The sequence below is a fragment of the Lagenorhynchus albirostris genome, chromosome 13, assembly GCF_949774975.1.
Source record: "Lagenorhynchus albirostris chromosome 13, mLagAlb1.1, whole genome shotgun sequence".
Lineage (NCBI taxonomy): Eukaryota > Metazoa > Chordata > Mammalia > Artiodactyla > Delphinidae > Lagenorhynchus > Lagenorhynchus albirostris.
The window spans coordinates 15,376,054-15,389,821 of NC_083107.1; the positions used below are offsets into that span (position 1 = coordinate 15,376,054).

General features: G+C 44.3%; 1 protein-coding gene across 1 annotated transcript in view; it reads left to right on the top strand.

Annotated features, from left to right (window-relative positions):
* The window catches only part of SUCLG1 (succinate-CoA ligase GDP/ADP-forming subunit alpha), a 35,690-nt gene extending 23,589 nt beyond the window's left edge, over positions 1-12,101 (top strand). The window contains exons 6-9 of the mRNA XM_060169391.1: positions 1,919-2,002; positions 4,276-4,427; positions 10,196-10,384; positions 11,849-12,101. Of these exons, the coding sequence (XP_060025374.1) occupies positions 1,919-2,002; positions 4,276-4,427; positions 10,196-10,384; positions 11,849-11,875 (452 nt within the window). The 3' untranslated portion in view covers positions 11,876-12,101. The remainder of the gene's footprint in view (positions 1-1,918; positions 2,003-4,275; positions 4,428-10,195; positions 10,385-11,848) is intronic.
* The last annotated feature ends 1,667 nt before the right edge of the window (positions 12,102-13,768 follow it).

A 13,768-nucleotide genomic window follows, 5' to 3' on the forward strand; every position in this document is an offset into this window, starting at 1 on the left:
CACCATTGTGTCACTGCTTGAGTTTTGAGGTCCCTAGTGACTCTGTCTTCTCTCCATCTTTCAGAGATTTCTTTTTTTTTTTTTTTTTTTGTGGTACACGGGCCTCTCATCATTGTGGCCTATCCCTTTGTGGAGCACAGGCTCCGGACGTGCAGGCTCAGCGGCCATGGCTCACGGGCCCAGCCACTCTGTGGCACGTGGGATCTTCCCGGACCGAGGCACGAACCCGCGTCCACTGCATCAGCAGGCAGACTCTCAACCACTGCGCCTCCAGGGAAGCCCCTCATAGATTTCTTATATTTGTTTTATATATGATATCCAGGGTTTAACTTGTACTTAGCAGGAAAAATACAGGAAAATACCCCTGCTTTTTGGAAGCAGAAGTATCCTTATGATAGATTTTTTTTTTTGCGGTACATGGGCCTCTTACTGTTGTGGCCTCTCCCGTTGCGGAGCACAGTCTCTGAACGCGCAGGCTCAGCGGCCATGGCTCACGGGCCCAGCCGCTCCGCGGCATGTGGGATCTTCCTGGACCAGGGCACGAACCCGTGTCCCCTGCATTGGCAGGCGGACTCTCAACCACTGCGCCACCAGGGAAGCCCTATGATAGATATTTTTAAGTGATAGTCTCTTTTACTATATATATACTTTAAGGATGGCAGGAGTAATTTACCCTAAGAACATTGCTTTCATTATCTTAAATGTATGCAGTTTGCATTTATATAAATTGTATATCATTTATATAATTAGATGAAAGCCCCTTAAAAGAATGACAAAATGACAAAATCCTAGTGCTACTGTTCACTATTATACTGTTCCATTAAAAGACTAGAATAAATAAAACAGTTGTGCTGCCCAGTAATCTAGCGTGTTGCCTGGACAAGAACATAATTCTATCATAAGAATCAATTAATCAACCATAATTCTATTCATAAGAATCAGGAGTGGAAAGGAGACGAGGTAATTCACACAAAGATATACAATTAAGTTACTGATTATAGTTTACTTAAAAGCTAAATGCATCAAATGCATATGTACATAGGCATGACCTACCTAACCTTCTCAGTTATGAAAGGTCCCACAGAGGAGGGACTGTGTTAAGGAGAGACGATGTAGATAGAAAGAAAGCTCTAAGAATAGGGAAAAACTGACGGATGAGACAGATGGGGGTTGGTGTTAGTGGTTGTCATTTGTCGTGAAATAGGATCCAGTTAGTGAAAGGTCTTAAAACTCTTGGAATTAGATTTTGTTTGAGAGGGTGGTTGTTCTCCATTGATTTTCAATATTGACCCATTTAGTACATATTTACTGAGCTCCTTCTGTGCCTGAACTGTGCTTGATACTCGGAACGCAGGTGTGGGGAAAACAGTCTTGTTTACTGACCCCCTGGAGGTTCCAGTCCAGCAAGAAAGACAGTCACTGCAGAATCTCCAACAGCATTGGCAGTCTCTTACCGAACCAGCGTAGGAGAACAGGGCTCTGTCTTGAGGAATCTGTGTGGTCAGGAGACAGCAAGCCTAACTATGAATTTATTTTCCTAAATCAGGGTTATTAGCCAAAGATTAATACTTGAAACTTATGCCTTCTTTTTTTTTCTTTATGGACCTTTTTATAGGTTTATTGTTCCATTTTACTGCATGTCTGCAGTCGTTTTACGTGGAATACTTTAGGTCTCTCTTAACTGCTTTTATGGTCATAAAACAACCCTAACTAATAACACACTTTCTTCTCTATATAACTTTTAAAACCTCCCTGCTATAATTTAGGCCTTTTCTTCTTATTTCATGACCTGATGTTATCGTTTATTTGGTTGACAAATTGTGAAATGGGTTTTATAGGTACCTGTGTTTGTAATTTATTTTACTGTATGATAGTCGTAGGAACACAACCTAATATTATTGAATTCTCTTTCTTTAAGGTATCGTGTCCAGATCTGGCACCCTGACTTACGAAGCAGTTCATCAAACAACACAAGTTGGGTTGGGGCAGTCTTTGTGCATTGGTGAGGGATTTTTTGCTAAACTCATTTTATTGGAGTTCAGTATCTTCCCTGAATAAGTATAATGATAATTATTGATTTGATTATTTGTGAGATTTTGATGCCATTTTATTAAAAAGATGTTGTGATCTTGAATTTAATTTGCTTATACGTGAAGCTGACTGTTACATTTTCAAGATTCATGGTCTGGGATTTGACTTCCGAGCTTCAGAACAAATATCCTGGGACGTGTGTCTCCTGGAGAGCCTTGGGCCTTGAAAACAGCTGTTACTTAGCTTGCTGGGAAGAAATGGTCCTTCAAAATAGGACTTTCATTACTGTAATTCGCATTTTGTTGTCATTACCAGCTGTCACTCAGTGCTTCACAGTCACTGAATTCTCTGCCAATCATTATCTCACTCTTCAGGCAACCCCCCGAGGCACCGCTGAGCTGGCGTGTCGTCCTGTGGCAGTGTTATTGGTGGAGGAGGGTTGAGCTCCCTGGAACCTCTCTCTTTGCCACATCATACGGCCTCCCACTTACAAATATAAAAAAATTTTTACATTTTGAAATAATCTTGGTATTTGTTGCCAAAAGCCAGGCAGAGTTCTCATTTTATAAATATTCCTTCAAACTTTTAGAATATCTTTTAGAGGCTTATCAAAGGCAGCATTTTATGATCAAAAATTATAAAATATAACCCTGTAGTATTTTTATTAAGACTCAAATTCGTGGGCTTCCCTGGTGGCGCAGTGATTCAGAGTCCGCCTGCCAATGCAGGGGACACGGGTTCGTGCCTCGGTCCGGGAGGGTCCCACATGCCACGGAGCGGCTGGGCCTGTGAGCCATGGCCGCTGAGCCTGCGCGTCCGGAGCCTGTGCTCCGCAACGGGAGAGGCCACAGCAGTGAGAGGCCCGCGTACCGCAAAAAAAAAAAAAAAGACTCGAATTCGTAAAATCACTATGAAACATTAATTGAGCTTTTCTATGCGCGGAAGCACAATCTATTATACAAGATAGCGTGATGGAAAATAAGAAAAGATTTTGAAATAGAGTTGGCAGTTCTGTCTTCTGTAGCCTCTGTTTTTAATTTGTGAACGAAGAGTAATAATTGCCATGTCACAGAGAGTTTGGAGGGATGAGGAAATGGCGGGCCCGACGTGTGCTAAGGCACAGGACATGACACGTGGCTGGCACTCAGTGGATGCCGCTTCTCTTCCTCAGTTTCATTCTTGAGTGGTGTGTTGAAGAGTAGGGAGCCAGTCCTGCGTATTTATCTATTATAAAATACATTTTTATAACTTAAAAATTTAAGAGTGTCAGCCAGTCTGTAGGGAATATTGCCTTGAGTCCTATCCAAGTACTTGTGCTAAAAAGCCATGTGCTTATAGTGGAGCCTCTGTGTGTGGTCTCTCTTGTCATCTCCCACTTTGGGTCAGAGGTAAGAGGGATCAAGACACCCCCCGCCTCCCCTCACTGGGACTTGTGTCTTAACCTGCAAGTGGTTCCTGTGCAATGTCCCTCATGAAATAGTTACTTTGTGCAAAGAAATGGGTTAAATGTTTAATCAGAGAAGATATTCTCACCAATACACATTTTCTTAAATGTTCATTTTTTTTTTTTTTTTACTGTAGAAGAAATACAAATGTCCAATATTTATTTCCAATGTGGTATTAAGTCTCCAATATGGTAATAAAGTTTGCGGTTCATGTGAAAATAACAAATCACAACGAACTACCACAGTGCAGGTAATGTTAACACGCAGACACACACAGACAGACACACACGCCAGATTAGCTAATCCAGATTATTTTTAATTTCAGAATTTATCGTCTGTGATATACAAGGTACTGATAATGAACTACTCACCAGAAGCCAACAAAGTTAAAAGTTATAACATAGAAAACAGTAATTCATGTCCCTGAAAAAGCTAACGTGTTTTCAGAAGTAAAGTTCTCCTAATTAGGGAAACTATATAGAACGCTCATTTTTAAAGAACTATCTAGGCATAATTTTGTGGGAGAGAGGAGTCTTGATAAGGAGTTAAAGAAAAAGACGGCTGTTTTTGTGACTAACAGGAACCCACCACCACCGTTTAGCATTTATGTGATATTATAAGCAGAAATAAATGTAGCATTTTGTGATTTTTAAATGTTAAATGCAAGAGTGATGACACATTTAAAAATATTGGTAAGAGGGGGGTAGGCAAAATAAGAAACCAGGTAAAACAGCATTTCCTGACCTGAATTAAATGATTCATCCAGTTTTCAGCTGGTGATATTCTTTGACTTTTCCAGGCATTGGAGGTGATCCTTTCAATGGAACAGATTTTACTGACTGCCTTGAAATCTTTCTGAACGATCCAGCCACAGAAGGTATCATATTGATTGGCGAAATTGGTGGTAATGCAGAAGAAAATGCTGCAGAATTTTTGAGGCAGCATAATTCAGTAAGTTTGGGTTTGGAAAAATATATATATAGCTCTTTGCCCTTGAATAATATCACCGGTTTGTTTTAGAAGTTATTTTGTTTTTTTTTCAAAGATAAATTTTTTAAGCAAACGTGAAAGATAAAGTTAAACCTTGTTGAGCTGCACCTGGAGTACTGGCCACTCAGGGAACTTGGGACCCTTTCTGGGTGGATTCTCCTCCCCGTTTCCCCTGGGGCCTGTTCTCTGCTTCTCGAATGAATCCTCCCCCCAGGCATCTCCTCACACTTCATGGTAGGTCAGTTGGCCTCCTGCTGAAGGGAGAACTTCCAGGCCATCAGCCTGAAAGCTGTCATTTGACCTGCGTATTTCCATTTTCACCTGTCATCGGTGTCCTTTCTCCTCATCTCAGGGGATGTGTGTTCTTTCTCTGTCAAGGCTGACCTTCTAAAGAACCTGTCCTTTATACCCTTTTCCAGGAGCTTGCCTCCCTCTAGCTTCAGTCTATCCTTGTAGAGTAGCACTTCGCTTCAAAGGTCAAGTAGAAAAGCTTTATTAACTATGTCCTATGAAGGCTTTCCTTGTTGCCTCTCCCTTCGAATGAAAAAGAATAGTGTGGCGTTGTATCATAATTTCACTTAACTTAAGGAAATTAAGCTCTGTGCCTGGGGTGAAGGAGGGTGGTGGGAAGAGAAAGAGAGAGGGCACAGTAACGACGGAAGCAGCCTGGTGCCTGCCAGCCCCCAGTCAGTGAACGTGTGCTCTGGACCACTGTGGCAAAGACCTGGGGAGAGCATTCACATGGTTTCCAGGATGTCCCTGACACTGACGAATGAGTGAAGATGCATCTTCAGGAGGCTGCGCAGGAGGGCGGGAGATAACTTGTGTCTACGCTTGTAAAAGAGATTGAGAGTGAATGCATCAAAATTAAATGCCGCTGAAAAATAATGAGTAACGGAGAGTTAAAGGAACCGATAATATCACCTGCGGGGTAGTGTATACAGAGTGATGCATATGTAATTGAAGGAATTTTCAAGGGCTATTTTGAGTCTACTTGATTTTCTTCTGTGGTAATTTTAAAAGTTCCCGTTACTCTCTGGATCTCTTACTTTTTCTTTTTTCCTTTTTATTCACTCCCTGATCCTCAGCAGTTTGGCTTCTGTCTGCCACTTAGAAACTGTGTGACCTTGGGCATGTTCCTTAACTTCACTGTGCCTCAGTTTCCTCATTGGCAAAATAGGGATACAGTAGTGTCTTGCTCCCAGCATCCTTGTAGGACTCTATGTTACGGCTCAGTAACATAGAGGAGAGCTGCCCTGGGCACGTGGTAAGCACTCTTAGTAAGCAGCTGTTCGCTGCTGCTGCTGCTGCTGTCGGATCTGCTGTCCACCCTGGCGTTGCTCTCGCGCTAGTCACCAGGGCCTCCATTCATCCTCCTGGCTCTTCTCATCTTTATTCCTCCCCAGATAGTGCCTATTCCCTAAGTGCAGATGGTCGTTGCGTATAATCAGCATCACACTTCATGCGGTTCCCAAGGCAGAAACCTCAGAACCATCGTTTTTTTTTTTTTTTTTTAATAAATTTATTTATTTTATTTTATTTTTGGCTGTGTTGGGTCTTCGTTGCTGCACGCGGGCTTTTCTCTGGTTGTGGCGAGCGGGGGCTACTCTTCGTTGCAGTGCGCAGGCTTCTCATTGCGGTGGCTTCTGTTGTTGGGAGCACGGGCTCTAGAGCGCAGGCTAAATAGTTGCGGCACATGGGCTCAGTAGTTGTGGCTCGCGGGCTCTAGAGTGCAGGCTCGGTAGTTGTGGTGCACGGGCTTAGTTGCTCCGTGGCATGTGGGATCTTCCCGGACCAGGGCTCGAACCCGTGTCCCCTGCATTGGCAGCCGGATTCTTAACCACTGCGCCACCAGGGAAACCCCAGAACCATCTTTTATTTCTCCCTCAGCTCTTGCTTCCACTCAGCTACCGAGATCTGTCTCTGAGATCTTAGCAGTTTGTGGAGATTGAGAGCATTGTCATCTGTAATTAGTCCTTCTGCTCTGGTGCAGGCTCTCATCTTATCTCACCTGGACCACTTCGGTAATTTTTTTCCTGATATCTCTGCTCCTCTTTCCCTCCACCTCCCCACCCCACACCCCCACCCCCCCACCAGCCTGCTTATTGCCATCCATGTAGGACAAAGGGCAGACTTAGCATGGTATTCCAGCCCCTCACACACCACCCTGACCCTCCTTTTCAGATCCGTGTCCCATCTGATGTGCCGGTTGTTTTCATCCTCACTTGCCTTTGCTTGTTCCTTCTGCAAGGTGTGCTTAGTTAACACCTGACTGTCACTCTAGACTGTATTATGGAGAGCAAGGAGCTGGTGTACTTGGTGCCCAGCGCAGTCCTCTGGCATGTTAGGAACCAGTAAATGGCAAATAGTGAAAGAATAAAGTAAATTGTTAGGAGATGGGAGTAAAATGTTATTAGAGTCTCTTGAGCTCAGAAAGTTTGTGAAGTTTAAAATTTAGGTAAAAACTGACTTCTTTTTACAAAAAAAAGTTTAGGTTATATGACATTACAGTCATCCCTTGGTATCTGCATGGGTTTGGTTCCAGTACCCCTGCAGAAATCCATGGATGCTCAAGTGCCTTATATAAAATGGCATAGTGTTTGCATATAAGCTACATACATCCTCTCATATACTTTGTCTCTAGATTACTTATAATACCTAATAGAGTGTAAATGCTTTGTTAATAGTTGCTAGCATGGTAGGTTTAAGTTTTACTTTTTGGAACTTTCTGGAATCTTTTTCCCACATACATTTTCTATTCTCTGATGCAGACCCTGTGGGTATGGAGGGCCAACTGTACACCGTAATTTAAAAACGTATATAGAATACATGAATACCTTGAGTAGCTTAGAATTTAGTGGGAAAAACTAAGCTTTACATTTTGTTTCATTTGGCACATGTATTCCTATTCCTGGTTGGTCTCATGGAACTAAGTTTTATTGAGGGCCTACTGTGTACGAGATTCTAGCTTGAACATTTCAGGTGACATATTCAGCACTTAGCACAGTAACTGACGCAGAGCGAACACTCAGTAATGTCGCCTCCTGCTACAACTACTATTATTATCATCATGATGACAGTAATTATTTGCAGGAGTGGTGTTGTTTAATCTTGACCCTCGGATTAGATGTTTTTGTCCTTTTATGAGTAAGGAAACTGGCAGCTTGCCGATGGCAGGCACACAGCAAACCAGCCAGGGCTGAGGTTCCTACCCAGGTCTGCCTGACTTCTGCTTTACGCTGTGAGGGGTCAGGAGTCAGGTCGCTGGGCTCAAGGACAAGAGTCCATAGTCCGGGGCATCTGCTTGGACTCTAGTCATGCCATCCTAACTTGTCTTCCTGTTTTTAGGCTTCCACGCTTCTCATTTCTGTATCCTGTTCTCAGACTACACTTTTTTTTTTTTTTTTTCTGGTACGCGGGCCTCTCACTGTTGTGGCCTCTCCCGTTGCGGAGCACAGGCTCCGGACGCGCAGGCTCAGCGGCCATGGCTCACAGGCCCAGCCGCTCCGCGGCATGTGGGATCTTCCCGGACCGGGGCACGAACCCATGTCCCCTGCATTGGCAGGCGGACTCTCAACCACTGCGCCACCAGGGAAGCCCCAGACTACGCTTTTTCATAGTCTTTTCAATTCTAGTTTACGCTCCTTAAAAAATCTCAAGTGACTCTTCTTCGTCAATAGGACAGAGTGTACATTTGTTTGACATTCTAGGTTCATCCTAATCTTGTTTCTTTCTAGTGTAATATTCCCACCATTTGAGGATAGGGACAGAGGGATCCAGTGGAAACTGGTGCCACTCGAATACCAGGTGCTCACATCCTTTGCAGAGCCTACAAGTGAATAAGTAAATGACTTACAGAGTCTTTTCATCTCAGTTCTCTACTATGGTAGATGCTGGGCATACAGAAATAAGTGAAAACGTAGTCCCGGCGTTCAGAGATTCATGGTTTAGGAGGGGAGCACGTGGGGAATAAGCTACAGCCAGTGTGCTGTGGGTAACGGCAGAAATGTGTCAGAGGCACAGCAGAGTCTCTGAACAGGAGATGAGCAGCTAACCAGCACTTGTGGAGAGAGCGGGGGGGGGGGAGTTGGAGAGCTTAGGGGTGAAGAAGGGGCTTGAGCCAGGCCTTAAAAATTAAGTCAGAATTTGCCAGGTATCCAAGGAGGATGGAGAACTTTCTCAGCAGAGAGGGGCCCAGAGGCAGAGCCGTCTGGCATTCCTGGAGGGTAAAGAGCGGGGAGGAATGGTGGGGGCAGGACTGGAGTGAAGAGCGTCAGACACGCGGAGCCTGGCGTGCTGGTGCCTTCACGCGAGTCAGCTTAGCCCAAGCGAACTGTGCCAGTGACCTTGCGCTGCCATGCACTTGCACTTTAAAAAAGCCAGTTTCCTTTAAGAATGTCCTTAATGAAGCAGTAAGAATTATTAATTTTATTAAGTCTCAACCCTGGAGTCAGTATTTTGTGATGAAGTGGGAAGTAAAGCACTTTGCCAGTTGAGTTGTGAGCTGAACTAGCTGCTTTTTTCATGCAACACGTTTTATTTGAAAGAATGTCTGGCAGGCAGACTGGTTGTTCAGACCTTGGTATTTATTTGGCGGATCTTTTCTCAAAAATGAACAAAGCAATCCTGCTGTGTCAAGGAAAACAACTCCTCGTATTCGTTGACAGTGATAAAGTTTGAACTTGCAAATGTATATTTTTGGAAAACTTGTTTCTGCCACCATGAACTTCACCCTACTAAAGACTTTTCTAAGGAGATTGGCGGTGATACTGAAGAGTGATTTGATGATGTTGAATGAGGAAGTGTATCAGCACTTGGAAGAGCTACATAACTCAGTGAATCTGTATTTTCCTTCTGACCAATGGATGTTACAAAATCATTGTAGGCAAAAGATCCAGAATGATGAATGAATTTTGAGGTAACAAAGGACTGTGGTTTCAGGTTACCATTTGAAGAGGTTTGTGTAGTGCCAAGGAATATCCTGTTATCTGACAGATATTAAAATACTTCTCCCTTTTCCAAGTACATATGTGTGTGAGGCCAGATTTTCTCTTGTACTTCAGCCAAACTAACATATTTGCAGTAGATTTAATGCAAAAGCATTAAAACAGAGTTATGTTGAACTAAAACAACCTGATCTGTGTCTTAATTCGTTATCACAAATCACATAACTTATGTATTTTCAAGTGTGCTTTTTTGTTTTTCAAACGAAAGAGTGACATATGTATTTGTAAAACAGCTTGTGGGGGTGAATTTGAAGTTTAATATCTTAACAGGTGACAGTTTTGCTTCAGGATTGTTTTTTTGAGTTTGTAGGAAGAGTCAAGTCATCTCAAAGGAGAATGCAGTGGTTTCAGTCATAGCTCAATATTTGTGTTGTTTTCTTTTTTTATTTTATTTATTTATTATTTTCTGTACACGGGCCTCTCACTGCTGTGGCCTCTTCCGTTGCGGAGCACAGGCTCCGGACGCGCAGGCTCAGCGGCCATGGCTCATGGGCCCAGCCGCTCCACGGCATGTGGGATCTTCCCGGACCGGGGCACAAACCCGCGTCCCCTGCATCGGCAGGCGGACTCTCAACCACTGCGCCACCGGGGAAGCCCGTGTTGTTTTCTTATTGAAGATGAGTGAAGGGCCCCAGCCATTTGCCATTTTCTGGCAGAGTCATGAGTCGGAGGTCCAGTTTCGATCAACTTCTTCATCAGAGTGTCTAAAATCCCGTTTTCCAGGGTCCCAAGGCCAAGCCTGTGGTGTCCTTCATTGCTGGTTTAACTGCTCCTCCCGGCAGAAGAATGGGTCACGCGGGGGCAATTATTGCTGGAGGAAAAGGTGGAGCTAAAGAGAAGATCGCAGCCCTGCAGAGTGCGGGAGTTGTGGTCAGCATGTCCCCTGCACAGCTGGGAACCACCATATACAAGGTGAGCTGGAACAGTGGCCTGAGTGCTCGGAAGTTACTGGCCTTAAAGTGGGAGGCCACACAGGGTGCCTGGAAACCATGGTGTTTTCTTCTGGGTCTCTCCTGTTTCTTTCTTTCCGGTGTGCAGCTTAACAGTCTCTAGCAACTCCACCTTTTGGTCCTAATGTTCTAATCGGGCATGACAAGGAATAGTGTTCTGATTCAAAAACTTTATTCTTCAAACATCTAGATTTGCTCTTTTGTGGGTAGTAAGGTATGATATACAGAAAAGCGTTTCAGAGTCCGTTAAGTGTCCTGAATTCCATTTTGGGGGTTGTGCAGAGAATTGCCTTGTGTTTTGTTTTTTTCCATTGAGGGCCTTTGGGATATAGCTATGCTAACTCCATAGGTTTTTTTCCCAAGGAGAGAGGTTAAAGACCGACTAAGAAGAAATGAAAACTGGGAGTCAGGATGGAGGGAGATCTAAAGAGGCTGGGGGTTTTCAGATTTTAGTTGGTGTCTTCCATAATCTCTTTGCAGTGATTTTTGGCCTATCTCTTTGAGTGATCATTTAAGGCTCTCTCTCTTTCTCTCTCTCTTTACTTTTTTGATGATTATGGACTTTACAAAAAAACCCCACAAAAAACAAAACTTTTTGCACATGCTGAAAACAGGCCCCGATTGTCTTCCCAGGAGGGAACAGTGTTTTGGCATAATCTTCTTTGGCATTGTCTTAGGGATAATAAAATTAACTCCTTGTTTTATTGACTCCTTGCATGATCGTGTCTTGTGGAATGTGACACAGTGTGCCATAGTGTTTAAAAGAAATCTGGGTGGTTAGGGAGTGTGTGAAGAATTTTGTTTAAAAGAGGGGAAGGAGGAGAAAAAGCAAATAAATGTTTGAATTCACATCAGAGACATGTGTTACCATTTTACTCCAGTAGGTGGCAGCAGGCACCTACACATTTTGCTGCATTCTAATGGTTACAATCTAGAGAAATGTGGTTTTCAGTATTGTTTCCTTTTCATATATTTCTGAGGTTCTTGACGTTTGGTTTAAATCTGAACTGAATCTGTGTTCAGTTTTATTCTCTGAAAAACTAAACAAATCCATTGTTTTATTAAAAGGGCTGGTGTGTGTCACGTGTAGCGTTAAAGGTTTGGATAAGCACAGTCAGGTCTGTCAGCTCCTAATGATAACACTGCCATAGAAAACAAGAGTAATTCAGAGCCTCGCAGCCCCCGCGTTTAGGAGACAAAGTTGAAGCTCCGCATCTAGCTTAGTGAAATTCAGACTGACACGCGCTCATTTGAAAACTGTCATTTTGTGTTCAGTAACCTCATCCTGGTATTTTACTTCTATAATTTTTGGTTGCTCATTGGATCCTAAAAACAAGACGTTTTAAGAATCATTTTGACCGTGAATGTAATTTGGATTTTTAATCTTTAATCCCCTCTCTCTTCTCCCTCTCTCCTGTTCCTGAAGGAGTTTGAAAAGAGGAAGATGCTATGAAAGAAAAACAAACGAAATGTTCCCTAAACCTATGGACGAATCACTGTAGCAATGTGAGCCGGCGGCCGTTTGCTTCTGTCATCCACTGACTGTCCACCCGCGCTCCTGTTGCTGGTCTTGCAGCACAACGGGAAGCCAAAGCGAGGTTTAGAGTGTCCTACGCTGAGACGTTTTAACCTCACTGAATAACAGAGACAGCCAATAAATCTACCACTTGATTTGAAAATGGTTTTGGAGGCTTTTTATTATTCCACCGTGGGGCTGGGGGGAGTGGGAGAAATAGAGGGGTGTGTGTGTGTGTGCACAAGTGTGTGTGTGTGCACGAGCATGTGTGCACATGCATGTGCATATGTGTGTTTCAGTGGGCTCTGTAGGGGACATTGTAACTAAAACTTTTGAGAGAATGGGTGTAAACATTTCAGTTGGGCTTTTATCAGAGTGATTTTACATCTCTTTGAGTTACATTTTTCTCATGTATACATAGAATCGTCCCCATCTTGTAGGATAGTTTTGAAGATTCGAGATAAATATATTAAGTCCTTGGCACGTGATAAGGCAAACTAATTGTTGTCAGTGCCACCATTATCATCATCATCACCATCACTAGGATTTAGGCAGGAGCTCATCCATGTTTCAGTTTTTGCCTAATTGGGAAATGGAAGGTCTTCAACGATGCTTTGTTTTTCTGTGGTTCTGCGGAGGGCTCTGCCCTTCCCCACCCAGAGCCTCCATTTCTTTGTTTGAGGTTTAAGCCATTCACTGCAAGAAAGCAGGAGACCTATTATCCATCCTTTTGTTTAAAAGGGAGCTTGTTAACAGGAAACAATTCCAGTGGAGAGACAAAATATTCTCACATTGTGTAACTGCCCTGGAAGAAACAAGAACTTCAAAAAATATTAGGAGGAGCACCTCAAGAAGGCTGTTTGGGGAGCCCTTCCTGGGGAAGGGAGATGAGTAGGTACCTGAGGGGCTGGGGAGGTACCAGCCATGCAAAAAGGAGGACTCACACCCAGGCAAAGGCAGGGAGCCAGGAAGAGCTCGTTTTGAGGAGGTGCCTGGGGACAGTGACCCTGGGAGGGGCTGGAGGAGGTCTTGGGGGGCTGGGAAACAGGTGTCTTGGGAGCTCCCATAACCATGCACAGGCTGCTGAGACACAAAGAGCAGGTGTCGGGAGATGTATTTCACAGCCCAAGGATTCTGCCTGGGCCAAGGGCCACGTCGTGATTGGCTTTGGGTCAAGTAGACTTTAGTTCCTGCTCGTAGCTGTTTCCTTGTCTTGAAAGTGGGGATCATGACCCCCCCATCCCACAGGGTACCTGGGTAGAATATACATGATGCGTGTGTGGCAGTGGACTCGGCCAGGGCTTGGTGTCACTCCATAAAGTCTTGAACTTGCCTCCTGCTTGTGCTCAGGGCGACCCAGGTGACATGATGGCTGAGGAGGAAGGCACTTCCGGTCTCTCTGGTTGGCACCTCCAACCCAAGGTTCCTCCAGGGCAAACATATCCTTCTTTTGTCTAACAGGCTTTGTGACAGGGACACAATCCAGATGAGGGGCAGTGACCCTAACATCCTTTTGAGGGTCCACCCCTGATTCCAGGCTGCTCCAGGCCTGGCTCAGCCCCCAGTTCTGTCCCCTAAATGCCCATCCCAAGACAACCCCTCCCTCCTCATGCCTCAGGTCCTAACTAGGAAGCTCAGCACCCTCTTGATTCTTTCTCCCACTTGCCATCTTCCCTTTCCCATCCCCTTTCATCTTCCCTCCCCCACCTTCCCTCTCCACCCGTCCCAGCGTCTTGAGAAGCCACTCTCTCATCTCACTTCTCTCCCTTCCTGCAACCGCTGCCGCCTCTGGTCTGAGCAGCTCAAACATATCTGAGGAGGGTATTCAGT